We start from the raw sequence: 12,725 nt of genomic DNA, 5'->3' as shown, positions 1-12,725 counted from the left end.
AGACACAAAATAGTGTGCTGTATATTTAAATCCCAATGCTAATTACGGTATTAACTACACAACCCAGATGCAAAGAATTGCACAGAAGATCAGAGGGCTGAGTACAATATTTTCTAATGCTGGGTCTGAGAAGGAGTAAAAAAAAAAATAAAAAAGTTAGCTTGTTCTTATGGGGCTTCCATTACTGAGGATTCATTCCAGGTTATTCTCTTTTGTGCTTAAGCCTTGTAGAAGGGATGAGTCCAAAAACCCTGCAACCCTGCAGGGGGATGAGTAGTTCAGGTGATCGTGTCACAAAATGAAGGTTTAGTGTGAGATGCTGCGGCTATGAAATTAACTGTAAAGCACTGAACTACAAACATGTATATGATACCATACTGAAATAATTCATATGAAGAATAGCATTCCAGACATGCAACTGCAGGTGCCGATTATGATTTTTTATGCACAAAATGTTTCTGCTTCTAGCGTACAACCCATGTGCACTTATTTCCATGGGACCGGCATTCGCGCCCATGTTTGCAAACATCTTTTTTACATACAATTTGATTATTGCATTGGACACAAAAAAAAAAGTTTAATATGTGCATTAGGGAACCATGTGCTGTTTCAGCACAAGGCTCTCTACCATTGGCCCCTTTGTCTCTTCCTTTAGCTACTGTATACTTTGTCATATGTTCTCTCTCTCTTTGTTCCAGCCTCATTCCCACCAGAATTTAAAATTGTGACCAACTAACTTTCCCGCCAAAATTCAAATTTGAGACCAACGGACTTTCCTGCCTCAATCCCCTTCCTTCCTGAGTTAACTATCCACCTCAAACCCCAGCCAATCAGGTTTGAGAACCCACTATTTACAAACTGCAGACCTCACAGCATACCCTGAAGAAAACCACAGCATGCTGGCTGAAACATCGGTTCCACTTACTCAGACGCAGCAAGACCTCGACAGCTACAATAATCATTACCGCAGGTACAAAAAAAACTTAGATTGTGAGCCCTCTAGGGACAGAGAAAGTACCTACAAATAATGTGTATAGTGCTGCATACATCCAGGGCCGGTCCTAGGGTCTCTGGCGCCCCCCCAGCAGACTATGAGTTGGCGCCCCCCCCCAATCTCCTTTCTCTCTTCTCCCACCCTGCCCCTGTCCAGCGATTCTCCTTCGCCCCATCCCCTGCCATACTGCGCCACTCTTGGTACTTTAAATTTTAATTTACCTCCGTTCCAGCAGCCACATCATTTGAAAGCCCTGCCCTGTCTCTAGCCTTCCTTCCCTTTGTGAGTTCGTTCCCTCAGAGTCCCTCCCTCAAGGAAATGATGTCAGAAGGCGGGACTGTGGAACAAACTAACGAAGGGAGGGAAGGCTAGAGACAGGGCAGGGCTTTCAAAAGCCGCGGCTGCTGGAACGGAGGTAAATTAAAGATTTAAAGCACCAAGGGCGGCGCGGTATGGCGTGCCCTTGAAGGCAGGCACCCCCTGCGGTGCTTACCCCACTTACCGGGTTTGACCGGCCCTGCATACATCTGGTAGCACTATAGAAATGAGTAGTAGTAATATATTTTGCCCTTTGGTGCCTTTTCTACCTATCTGCAAATTGATGGGTTATTCTCATCAGACTACAACTAGTGAGTTTCTTCTCTGTCTGGAACTCCAATATTAGTTCTCTGTTGCATAAGATAAGCTGCTTTTTTCTTTTAATATTAAAAGAAACTGAGAAGTTTACTTGTCCTCTGAGGTTTCTCTTACTGTGGAAGACCCGTTCTTTTGAGGCATTGCCCTTAATCTCCAAACACTTCTTTGCAGAGATTTCTGCTCATGGCTTTCATTCCAGTCCTCGACTTTTCATTAGTGAGAATCAAAGGCTGAGGTTCCAGGTTTATTTGCTGCAGCCAAATCCACACTATCTAGTGAGGAAATCAGTTCTCATTGCCTGTGGTCCACTGTGGCTAAATTTTGCTAGGACAGTGGCATCTTATCCATTCTCTTCTGCCTTCACGTTTAAAGCGGGGGATGATCATTTGACTTTTGAAGTTCGATGGAGGAACGCTTTCTTATTTATGTTTACTCATTATTTTTTTGTCTGTCTTTAGTGTTTTTCCCCCTTTCTTTTTCTGTTATTTTATCTTTGTACACCACTTTGATGGAATATGAATGGCAGTATATTAAACCATGGTAATAAACACATATGTGTTTATTGTTCACATCAATGTCTATTTTGTGTAAAAGCAACTATCTAGAAATGGAATTTCTTTTTGTATTTGACTTCCATTTGGAGATTAGTCTGGACAGGTTGCCTCGTTTGCCTGATTTTTCTCTTCTCTCTCTATAACCTCCCACCCCCCCAAAAAACTACTATTTTCTTTCCACAGTTTACTGGGATATGACGTGTAATGCTACTAAATCTTTCTCCCATATTTTCCCCAAGCTAAGTCTCTTTGTTGCCTTGGGGATACTTGCAGTGTTTTAAGCAGAAAGAAAGCCAGAGCTCTCTTTTGGGTTTCATCCTTAGCTACGCCACAGAAAGTTTGTCATGTTGAGGTAGTTCCTTTCCTTCACTTCTTGATGGCAGACAGAACAGGCATCTTTCTGCAGCTTTAATAGGGACTGTGTAAGCTGTAGTTAACATTTCATCACAACTTCCATAGCTATAGGAAGGGGGTCGACATTCACCACAGCTCAGAATTTTGCTCCTGTTGGCCTTCAAAGGCCCCTCCATCATCCATTTATTTTTAACATCCTCACTAATCCTAGCTCGAGTCCCACTACAGAAACAGGTCTCTCAGTAAGTTTTTGTTGTTGTTGCTGTTATTGTTAAATGAACGTATTAAGCTGCCTGCATGTTTTGCTGTCTGCTTCACTCAAAATGATAGTAATGTGCTTTAAAGTAAGAGCTGCTTCTGCTCACAGGCATGAGTGCAAAAGTGGCAGCCAGGCAATCACAGTGCATCTCCTCATTCAGATTATTCTGGAAGTTTCTCTGCATATATTAAAGAATTGGCAAAGCGGCTTCTAAAGTTTGTGTACATCATTTTCCCATGCTCCTTCTGGAAGATCTACACTGATTATTAGTCTTCATCGCTGAAGAGAATCTTTGGGACTCCTAAAGTTAACTGATAGTGCCACTTCTTTCATTTTGTGGTCTGGCTTTGTATCGCACTTATTGCTATTCTCTAGCTCACATCCTTGACAAAGCAGTTTGATAGTGCTCTCTGCTTTTGTATCTCCATGGGACCCCATTGCAGCTTGGTGTTCATCTTTTGGAGGTAAGAAACATTAGGGAGAAGCACAAAGCAACTTCTTTACCCCCCTGGGGCCAAATGAGTGATAATCTCCATGCTGAATAGTTTTTGAAATTTGATAGGACCAAACAAATTATTCTAAGCCACAAGGGAGCACAGTTCAAGTGGCATGAAGCCATCTTCTTACTGGCTGCTTGCTAGCATAGTTACCTTAACACTGTTCCTCAGAATGTGACAGGCGTCAACCACCTACACATGTAAGCAGGTTATTTCCTAAAACTGAAATTATGTGGTGGGTCCCTGTCACAGACAGAGTAGGAATTATGGATGGAAGTACAGGGGAGTTTGGAGGGGAAGGGAGTACAAGTAAGAAGAAGGATGTCTAGACTTGGAGAAAATTGCACCCCCCTCCCCGAAGCAATGTCAATGGTCAACTGTTTGAAGATCATAATATATACATACATCTCTCTATACATGTTTAATATTGTTCCCATCTACCTAGATGCCCAGCTCATATACAGTATAATAGTGCATATGACAGGTCCAATGGGTTAGCCTTCATATTTGGTTTCACAGTGCAATATCTGGCCATCTGAAATGGGAGAAGTCTCACCTGCTTCCTCCTCTTCAGGGGTGGGGTGCAAAATTACTCGGTAACAGTTGACCGCCACTGGCTGTGCAGCCCTACAACATCCCAGACTAATCCCTCCTACTTTTAGTTCAGGGGAAATAGTGTTGGGATTATTATACATTTAAAGAGAGTTTCCTATAAAAACAAGAAAGCTTTGTCAGAATCCTTAGGTCCGCCTGATCCTGGAACAACTGGGCTGACAAGGTTACACAAAGCAGGTAATGGAAGAACTGGTCCTCTTATTACACCGTCTGAGGTTCAATTGTCATAGTCAAAGCTGGAAATGAGCTGGGATGAAAAGGCCTAGACACCAGATGGAGTGTCTTCTAAGGGACAGCATCACTTAAGGAATTATGGTGCCATCGTGTGGCAACACCACACGCTGCAGTTGCCCAGTTCCCACCAGCCAGTGAAGAAGTGCAGTCTTTACAAATACTTCCTCTGTTATTTTTTCCCAATATGCTTCCAAAGTTAAGAGTTCCTCCAGCGATGCTGCGCAGAATTGTTCAGTCCCCAAGTGTTATATAGGATAAGAGTTAGGAGTTACCAACTTCCTAGCAATAAACCAATTGAAAAGTTTTAAGTCACGTGTCCACTACAAGGAATACTCCAGGAGTTCAGTTTTCTTTTTTTTGTCCTTGCATAGAATGGACAGGTGCGCAAACAGCCATTAATATTCAAGTGTCCCTCAGCTCACTCACATCTTTCACTCTTGTCCCATCCAAGATCTGCTGGACCTGCTCCAGGTTTTCGGCCTGCCGGATCTGCTCCAGGCTGACCTAGCAATAGAAGCAGAATTGGAGTTAAGTCCTTTACAATATCTATACCCAGACACCTCCAAGAGACCCCTATCCCTTGTAGTGTCTGTGACCCCCAATCTCCTACGATCTCTTTGCCTGCAGGGAATCATACAAACTTCATGTCTGTGCCAAGGATCTTGGGAAGCTAACTCTCACATGCACCAGTGGTTTTCCTCCCTCCAGTAAAAACATCATCAGCAGGAGCTAGCCAAAGTCCTCCTACCCCCTGTAGATCCCCTTACCTGCAGTATTTGTGTCCAGTGACACCCCCTGCAAAATCCTCTTGCTTGACATATCCAGGATGGTAATCCCATGACCTGCCAAATCTGGACTCAGGTCTCTCCTCCTCTATAATCCTCTCACCCAGAGATCACTGTGTCTACCAAATCTGTAGCCAGTGACCTCCAAGGACCACCTTACCTGCAATGACTGTGACAGACGGACAAAATCTCTCTGAACCTCCTCGCTAGTTGTCAATTCAGTCTGTAGCCGATGCACCTTGCTTTTCTCCTCCTTCAGTGTGTCCCTGAAGTTTGTCTGTAACGAAGTACAACATAATCCCCTTAGCATAATCAGGGTGGGCACAGGAGCAAAAAGAATAAGAGATAGAATGAGTGTTATGCCCTAGGATAAGGAAGGAGGGGCAGAGAGATTGTGAGTCTGTGTATATAGAACAGGGTTGGTTCAATCACATGGGGTAGGGAACATGTCAACAGAGCCTGACCCAAGTCCACACCTCCTTGTCCTTCAAGTCTCTAAGAAGATTCTCATTTTTTGCTTCTGTTTCCTGTAGACTGAGCTCAAGCTGTGGAGAGACAGGAGAGCAATGTTATATCACCACATCGAGCCTACAAAGTAAAGATTAGTGACAGGGATGAATATCTCCAAGTGTCATGCAGTTGGGGCTCATCTGGGGCATGCATTCTGGACCTGCACAACAGTGAATCTATTCTGGAAGAACTTATGGCAATATGGTATGTACTATAGTGGCTCTGCTTGGGGCCCTATTTGTTCTGGGAGATCAACTCAACGTATGGCTAGAGGACCTTAGTATTTTGAGAAACCCTTTCTGCTTGCCACATGTGCACCTTAATCAACTTGAAGCTTTTGGAGGCTCCCTCGGTAGCCCAATAGTGAGTGTAAATGATACACATACTCACCAATGAAAGGATGGCAGTGGATACTAAGAAGGATTTCCAAGTTTCAAGAAATTTAGGAACCATTTTGGAACACTTTGTCAGACAGGGCCAGAAGTAACATTCTTAATCAACAGTGATCTTTGAATGTCTATCTTGACAGGACAGTGGTGGGGTGGGGGGGTGGTACAGGTTTGGGAGTGGATTATCTTGGGGGTGATGTTCTCTAAAGTTTCATTTATGATTCCTATGTTTTGGTGCACATGTACTACATTGGCCAGTGGGAGGCATGTGTAAGAACATCTGCACGCCTCCTTGACGTGTTTGGTCGTTAATTATTTTGTTTGTAAAAAATGAACAGATTTGCAGGAAAAAAATGGCACAGTCATGCACTAGGGATCCACTCCACAGAAGCACCCCAGAGAACCCCCTACTAATAAATCACACAGACATTTGTTTCACCTCATTCTTTTCCTGCTGCATCCTGTCCATCTCCGATTTCACACTGGACAGCCTGGCTGATTAACAGTATAAACAGAGTCATCAGTGTCTTTTCCTTTCTAAAATGCAAGGCTCAAGCATATTTCTATGGGGAGAACAATGAGCAGTTCTTACCCTCCAGCAGCTCTGTCACAGAGGGGGATGACAGGAGATCCAAGGCAGGGACAGGCAAAGTAGGGTGTGAAAGAGAAAAATATAGGCTGTTAACAATACCATAAGTGACCATCCCATTCCCAGCCCCAAATCAAATGTCCACCATCAAAGAAGCATGCATGTTTCCAGTCATGGTCAGCACAAGGGTATGATTTATTTAAAAATTTCTATCGCGAAAAGATAATAACAGACTCTAGAGTATGCAATATTCAAAAAGTGACAGACAAGATCAATCCCATGCATGTTCAAACAGATATGTCTTCAGAACTTACTGAATTGAGTCCTATTACTACACAGTCTCAAGTAACCTGGTAACTTGTTCCAGATTTGCAGACCCACTATTGAGAATGCAGTATTCCTGGCATATCCCACCATTTGCAGTTTATCATTCATCAAAAACTTCAAATTTTCCAGAGAGGTCGAAATTCCTGAATTACATCTTCAAGGTATCGATATTCCTGAATTACATCTTCAAGGTATTGAACACAATCAGAGTACAGTGCTCGGTGTACCAACTGTACCACCTTGTACTATATCCAAGCATGAACTGTTAACCAGTGCAAACAGCGTACGGTTGGAGATATATCCTGAAACCTAGACACACCTGTCAACAATCGGGCAGAAGCATTTTGTATCACCTGCAATGTTTATATCTTTGATTTTGACAAGCCCAAATACAGCTCATTGCAGAAGTTGATACATGATCACTAAACTTTGTACCACAGATTGAAAATCACACTGTGGCAGCATAGGCCGTAACTTTGTTAACAAATGAAGCTGAAAAAAAGCTGATGACCACCTGCAATACTTGATCCTTCATAAACAATAAGGGATCCAAAATAACACCCAACACACGCATACATTCCTGTACTGGCAACACAGAATCACCCAAATTCACAGACCGACATTGTAGAAGAGCTGCATCTTTTCCTACAAACATCAATTCTGTTTTACCAAAATTTAAAATTAATCTATTCAAACCCATCCATTTCTGTACAATAGACATACAGTCACAATCCTGTGCATCCTCCTTGAACTGGAAAAATATCAACTGTATCGAATGGTGATGACACATCCAAATAAACAAGGAAAAATATATGGCCCTTGTCAATACCCTGCTTTAATATATCTAAGGAGGACAATAATAAAGTTTCAACATTATGGCCTTCCCTAAAACCATATTGATAATCATCCAAACGCTGTGTCAACTGTCGAAGAACAAATTTTTCAATTACCTTCAACATTATGGGAATCACAGTGATCTGTCTAAGAAAACATTTAGCCATACACCCCCCCTCCCCCCCCCCAAGACTCTAGCTCCACTCTAACATATTGTTTTTTAAATATTTGAAATTTGTCCACTTCCTTATGGGTAAAAGCACACGCTGATAGTTATTTCATTTGAGGATATCGGGACTGATCGTTTCGCATTGACACAGATGATCTTTACCCTCCCCCAGAAGCTGCTGCTCCTGGCAACTGCCCAGTATGCCTAATGGTTGGGCCGGCCCTGTTTTCAGCCTCCCTTCCCAAATGAAGGCAAAACTACTATTTCTCCCCCCTCATTCCCCAGAGTCTGTACCCGTCTCCTCTCGCTGGGACTCCAGGTTTGCCTGCATAATGTCCTGAAGGTTCTTTCGGAGCTGCTGCTCTGCCTGCAGCTGTTCCCGTATGGTCACAATCTCAATGCGAAGTCTCTCTTCCTGGTGATCAGAACCTCGCTGCAAGGTAAAGATCTCCTGCCGGTATTTCTGGACCATTTTCTGCAGTTCCTGAACCATAACACAACACATCAGTGATTATGCACGTAATATATTTATCCGTATAACCAGCCTTTCAACTCTTCTCTACTAATGCATGGGGTTCAAGGCTGTACATATAGGGGGTAATTTCCTATAACTTGCCTGAAATTGGGCACTGGATGATGCACACAGAATACTAGTGTAAATTTGCAGTTACATCCCTAATTTTACGCTAGCTAAATAGCTGGTGTAAATGCTTGCATGTAACTATAAGAACTTAGGATGCAACTGCAAGGTCTTTTTCTGCCATCATCTACTATGTTACTATTCTATAAGACGTGTGTGTAAGAGCCAAGCGGCCCCACCCCCAACCCACTCACGCCCCTCCCAGATCCATGCTTTTGCAATTGTGCACAATAGATTTTGCATGCACAATTTATAGAATACCAACGAATGGTAGTTATACACGTAACTGCTAATTACTGGCAATTAGTACCAATTATAGCCAATTCTTGGTAGTTAAAGCCAAATAGCAGCTCATTATTAAGTTACTGGCACAACTGACATTCTATAACTTGTGCATGCAACTTTGCATACTAAGGGCTGGATTCAGTAAACAGTGGCAAAAAATAGGCACCAGGAACAAATCAGTGCTCAGCTCCAGGATTAGCGTCCTTTATAGAATAGCGCCAGCAAGGAAATGCTGGTGTGCAAGTTGGGAGAGGATCCCCAAAATCCTATAATACTGGGTGCGTCTTTTGAGAATGCCTCCCCCCCTCCCATGGCCCCCTTTTGGGTTGCATGCTATGGGATTTGGGCACCCAGGATTGCAGAAAAGCGCTTAGCCAGATGTCCGCTCACATTCCCTAACGGGTACCAATTGAAGAACACAAGAGTAGCCATACTGAGTTAGACCAATGGTCCATCTAGCCCAGTACCCTGTTTTCCAAACAGTGGGCCAAGCCAGGTCACAAGTACCTAGCAGAAACCCAATTAGCAGCAACATTCCATGGTACCAATCCCGGGGCAAGCAGTAGCTTCCCCATGTCTGTCTCAATAGCAGATTACGGACTTTTCCTCCAGGAACTTGTCCAAACATTTTTTAAACCCAGATAAGCTAACAACTATTACCATATCCTCCGGCAATGAGTTCCAGAGCTTAACTATTTGTTAATTGATTGTTAGTGTCCAATTATTGGTAGTAATTGGCTTGTTAATCAATTTGGTTGTGTGCACATCTTGGGATTGCATCCAAATTTGGGTGCCCTTTATAGAATCCAGGGGTAAGTAACAACTTGGACGCTCGAGTTTATAGAATGAAAAGGCCAATGTCTCTTCTACCGATACAGAGGTGGGCAATGCAGTCTCCGTCGTCTCTTCATGAGATGCTGAGGGCTTGTTGTAACCCCTTAGACGTTCGTTTTCATCACTCAGACGTTTCACTTCATGACACAGCTGCTTGTGGGAAGAGGCTAGCTCAGTCTGCAACAAAAAGAGCACATCATGTTGTCAATGACACCAGTACCGAGGCACGATGTGTACTAACAGCAAAACACACAGGAGTGAAGTAGCCAAGCCACAGGATGATCCACAGTAGCAAACGAAGTCACAGAATGATCAGCAGTAGCAGATGACGACACCTTTATTCTCAATCGCACAAATACGAAGTCCCAAACAAAGATTGGGCCCAACACGGGCCATGTTTCAGCTCGTGAGCCTTCTTCATGAATCCTCTGTTGTATGAGACATAATACCAATAATGTGAAACAAAAGCAAAGAGCAGGGAGTAGACTAAATCTGTTTCCAAATAATGGGTTTATTAAAAAAAAAATTTTTTTAAGGACTCGATACAGTCCTGCCTTTCAGCGCCTCCCTCAGTGGCTGAGACAAATAGGCTAAAAAATCCCAAGGTACCGCATAAGCCACACTGAGAAAAAATATTGCCAAGCAAAATGTGCCAAACATAAAAGTGTGCCACTAGGGAAATTTATGTTTGACACGTTTCGCTTGGCGATACTGTGTTTTCTCAGCATGGCTTATGCTGTACCTTGGGATTTTTTAGCCTATTTGTTTACTTTTATCATCAGTGGCTGAGACAATTTGTTTGACTCCTGAAGCAGGTTTTACTGGCGCCAAAACGCAGGACTGCGAGTTGTTTTTTTTTAATAAACCCACTGTTTGGAAACAGATTTCTTCTACCCCCTGCTCTTTGCTTTTGTTTCACAATTTTTTGTGGTTTGTTAGGGGGATACTTCTGCTTGTTTTGTGTGACATAAAACCAATAAACATGCGACAACATAATGATGTAAAATGATCCTGCGGTATGGGCTACTATTACCTAGATTGTAAGCTCTGGTAGAGCTATATAAATGCTATTAGTAGTAGTATAGGCTAAGCGAACCTCTGTAGCTAGGCAACATGTGCTGCTGTGTTTTGTGGACGTGCTGGTTTTCTCTTTTCCTGTGGACTAAAACACTTCTCACTCAGGCTTGTCGCCTCCCTTTCCTATGGATGAGTCTTGGTAGAAAGAGCGCTGCACATCCAGTCAGTAAGAGATACAAAGCCATATCTAACACAAACATGTGTGTTGTCTTGTGTACTCACCAGCTGTTGTTGAGTTTTGTCTTGGGTCTGAGATACCGTTACTTGAAGGTTCTGCAACAGCTGCTCAGAGTTCTGAATCTGATCCAACAGCACCTGCACCTGAATGAGATCCCAAAACAGCAGCATCATGCTCCAAGACCAAAAATGGACAGAAGGATGGCTCAGAGTTCTGCAATCATTCTAGCAGAAAGGCAAAATCACAGGGGAGACTGTGCCAGCTGGAGTGGAGGGGTGGCCTAATGGTTAGTGCAGCAGGCTTTGATCCCACCATCCTGAGTTCGATTCCCACTGCAGCTCCTTGTGACCCTGGGCAAGTCACTTAACCCTCCTCTGCCTCTAGGGACAAAGAAAGTGCCTGCTTTTAATGTGTGACTGTTCTCCGCCTTGAACTTGATGGTTAAGCGGATTATAAATGACAGAATTAAAACATTAACACAGGTCCCGTCATGCAGAGATAAGCGCCAAGGGAGTAATTCTATACCGGTCGCCTAGAGAGACACCTAAAGGTTGAGCATTAAGCACAAATTCTGTAATGGCAATTAATTTAGGAGCAAGCAGTATCCTAAAAGCTTAGTTCGTGCTTGGCGCTCTCTGCCCCTCCCATAGTTACATCCCTCTCGAATTTACACAGTACAGAATTTGGACGCCAACATTATAGAACAGCACCTAAGTGCCATTATGCTTATAACTGCAAAGTAATGCCAATTATTAACAATTAACTCTAATTATCGACGACTATTGGTTGTTTGAGTCAATTCACTAACTAACTAACTAACATTTCTAAAGCGCTACTAGGGTTACGCAGCGCTGTACAATTTAAACATAGGACAGTCCCTGCTCAAAGAGCTTACAATCTAAAAGACAAGAGAACAATCTAAAGACAAGTGTACAATCTAGAGGACGAGTGAACAGTTAATCTGATAGGGTGGATAGATTGGGGCATTCTATATTTCTCAAGCGGTTAGGCGCCGAAGGCAGCATGCAGAGATTTGAAGATGGGTAGGGAGGGGGCATGGCGTATGGGTAAAGGAAGATTGTACCAGGCATAGGGTGAGGCAAGGCAGAATGAGCGGAGCCTGGAGTTGGCAGTGGTGGAGAAGGGTACTGAGAGAAGGGCTTTGTCCTGTGAGCGGAGGTTACGGGCGGGAACATAGGGGGAGATGAGGGTGGAGAGGTAGTGAGGAGCCGCAGACTGAGTGCATTTGTAGGTAAGGAGGAGGAGCTTGAATTGTATGCGATATCTGATCGAAAGCCAATGAAGTGATTTGAGGATTGGTTGTTTGAGTCAATTCATGCCTAATTGTGTAATTAACTCATACACGTAACTGCTATCATTCTATAACCTGTGCGCGCAAAAATGGGCCCAAGATGTGTAAATTTGCACACAAAAATACAGAATGAAGGAACAAGTGTGCATGTATGTTATCCAAGGCTGTTCCAAATACTCATATTCAATTTGATTCAGCCCTGAATACATTATTTATATTCGGCCAAAAAGCGATTTAAATTTGAATATGAATAATCCGAGGCTCTGCCGTGCTAAATCCTACTGAAATAATCAGTTTTCAGCCAATATTTAAGACTATTTAAACGGCCAAGAACGGCTCCTGGTAGATTAAATAGCTTATAGCTGGCTAAGCGCTAATGTTCAAGTGCAAGATAGCCAGCTATCTCAGCTATTACCGCTTAGAAGTTAGCCAGTCAGCTCCAATATACATTGGCTGATCAGCTAAATTTAGCAGCTAGATAGACCTATTTAAGCAGTCCATCTTTTGCCACTATAACTTAGCCTGTCAGCTAATGAATATGTTATGCTAAAGTTTGTGACGAGGTCTACAGAACACTGCCCCTCTCCCTTAGGAAAAGTCCCTCCGATAGCCAGGGCCACCTCAAGAAAGATCCCTATATAACTAACCAGGGC

The 12,725-nt window shown here is 43.1% G+C and overlaps 1 protein-coding gene across 2 annotated transcripts in view; it reads right to left on the bottom strand.

The window, feature by feature from the left end:
• Positions 1-1,488: 1,488 nt before the first annotated feature.
• RABEP2 (rabaptin, RAB GTPase binding effector protein 2) overlaps positions 1,489-12,725 on the bottom strand; it is a 46,735-nt gene continuing 35,498 nt past the window's right edge. For both annotated transcript variants that reach the window (XM_030209984.1, XM_030209986.1), the window contains 8 exons: positions 10,805-10,903; positions 9,542-9,682; positions 8,041-8,230; positions 6,420-6,431; positions 6,267-6,322; positions 5,405-5,473; positions 5,089-5,205; positions 1,489-4,647 (listed from right to left, as the gene is read on the bottom strand). In XM_030209984.1, the coding sequence (XP_030065844.1) occupies positions 4,546-4,647; positions 5,089-5,205; positions 5,405-5,473; positions 6,267-6,322; positions 6,420-6,431; positions 8,041-8,230; positions 9,542-9,682; positions 10,805-10,903 (786 nt within the window). In that variant the 3' untranslated portion in view covers positions 1,489-4,545. The remainder of the gene's footprint in view (positions 4,648-5,088; positions 5,206-5,404; positions 5,474-6,266; positions 6,323-6,419; positions 6,432-8,040; positions 8,231-9,541; positions 9,683-10,804; positions 10,904-12,725) is intronic.

The sequence above is a fragment of the Microcaecilia unicolor genome, chromosome 7 (genome assembly GCF_901765095.1).
Source record: "Microcaecilia unicolor chromosome 7, aMicUni1.1, whole genome shotgun sequence".
Lineage (NCBI taxonomy): Eukaryota > Metazoa > Chordata > Amphibia > Gymnophiona > Siphonopidae > Microcaecilia > Microcaecilia unicolor.
The sequence above is the reverse complement of the archived record's forward strand: the minus strand, read 5'-3'. Positions and strand labels throughout refer to the sequence as shown.